Here is a 1,242-nt window from a genome sequence, read left to right on the forward strand (position 1 = left end):
TGCAATAAATTGAGAAAAGATTCCACTGAAGAATACCACCAAGCAGCAATAAAGAATACCATAAAAAAGCGCAGCCATAATAAAGGATTATCTACCATATAGACTAACACTTAAGAACCCGAGTGTCCTTCCGTTGATAGCTTTGCCGAAGACACACAAACCAGGCACCCCGGTGAGACCTTTCATTAATTACAAGTCTGCTTGTAGGCACCTTAAAACGCTGCTGAAGGATAACGTGGATCTACGCAATAAATATACTATTACAAATACAACGGAACTAATCGAGAAAATGAAATCGTTGAAGATCAACGAAAACACTAAATTCGTATCATTTGACATCAAGGACCTTTACCCATCGATACCAACAATAGAAACCATACAGACCGTACAAGAAATACTGATGGGAAAAATGAAAAGAGAGGCTGTCACGGAAATAATAAACGCGTTGAAGGTTACATTAAAACAAAACTACTTCCGGTTCAACAATAAGATATATAAACAGATTAACGGGTTAGGAATAGGCAATCCGACGTCAGCAATACTCATGGAAGTATTCATGCAAACACTGGAGGAGAAATACATGAAAAACCTATTGACCAACCTAGGAGTAAAATTCTACGCGAGATATGTCGATGATGTAATATGTCTAATAGAGGGAAACAAAGAGAAACAGATACTAGACTATCTCAACAAACAACACCAGAATATAAAATTCACCATGGAAACGGAAAAGGAAAGAAAGATTAACAATCTGGATTAAAATAAACGATACCACGAACAAGATAGAGTTCGAAATATGCAGAAAACCAACAGCCACAGACACAATTATACACAATAGCTTAAACCACCCACAGCAACACAAAAATGCAGCATTTAGACAACTAATAACAACAACAACAATAAACAGGGTGTTTACAAGTTAACCAGCGAGTGCCGACACAGTTACATAGGACAAACAGAACGAAATATAAGAACAAGGTATCGAGAACACATAAGGGATTATAATAAGAAAAAACGAAAACCAGAGGCTGCAATAGAATCGAACTTCTCGAATCACGTGATCAAAAATAAATGCACACCAATGAAAATTGGACAAACAACAGAACTTCTCCGTGTACAACATAAAGGACAAAGTTTGAATATATTAGAAAATATGGAAATATATAAACAGAAGACCTTCAAAGGACAAATAATAAATGAGCAAATAAATACTGTATCGGACGTACTGTTTGAACCTCTAAA

General features: G+C 35.9%; 1 protein-coding gene across 1 annotated transcript; it reads left to right on the plus strand.

The window, feature by feature from the left end:
- Positions 1 to 289: 289 nt before the first annotated feature.
- Positions 290 to 760, plus strand: LOC118754057. The gene has a single exon (XM_036488924.1). The coding sequence runs from the start codon at positions 290 to 292 to the stop codon at positions 758 to 760; it is 471 nt and encodes a 156-aa protein (XP_036344817.1).
- Positions 761 to 1,242: the final 482 nt, after the last annotated feature.

This window comes from Rhagoletis pomonella, unplaced genomic scaffold, assembly GCF_013731165.1.
Source record: "Rhagoletis pomonella isolate Grant_MI unplaced genomic scaffold, Rhpom_1.0 Rhpom_scaffold_03290, whole genome shotgun sequence".
Lineage (NCBI taxonomy): Eukaryota > Metazoa > Arthropoda > Insecta > Diptera > Tephritidae > Rhagoletis > Rhagoletis pomonella.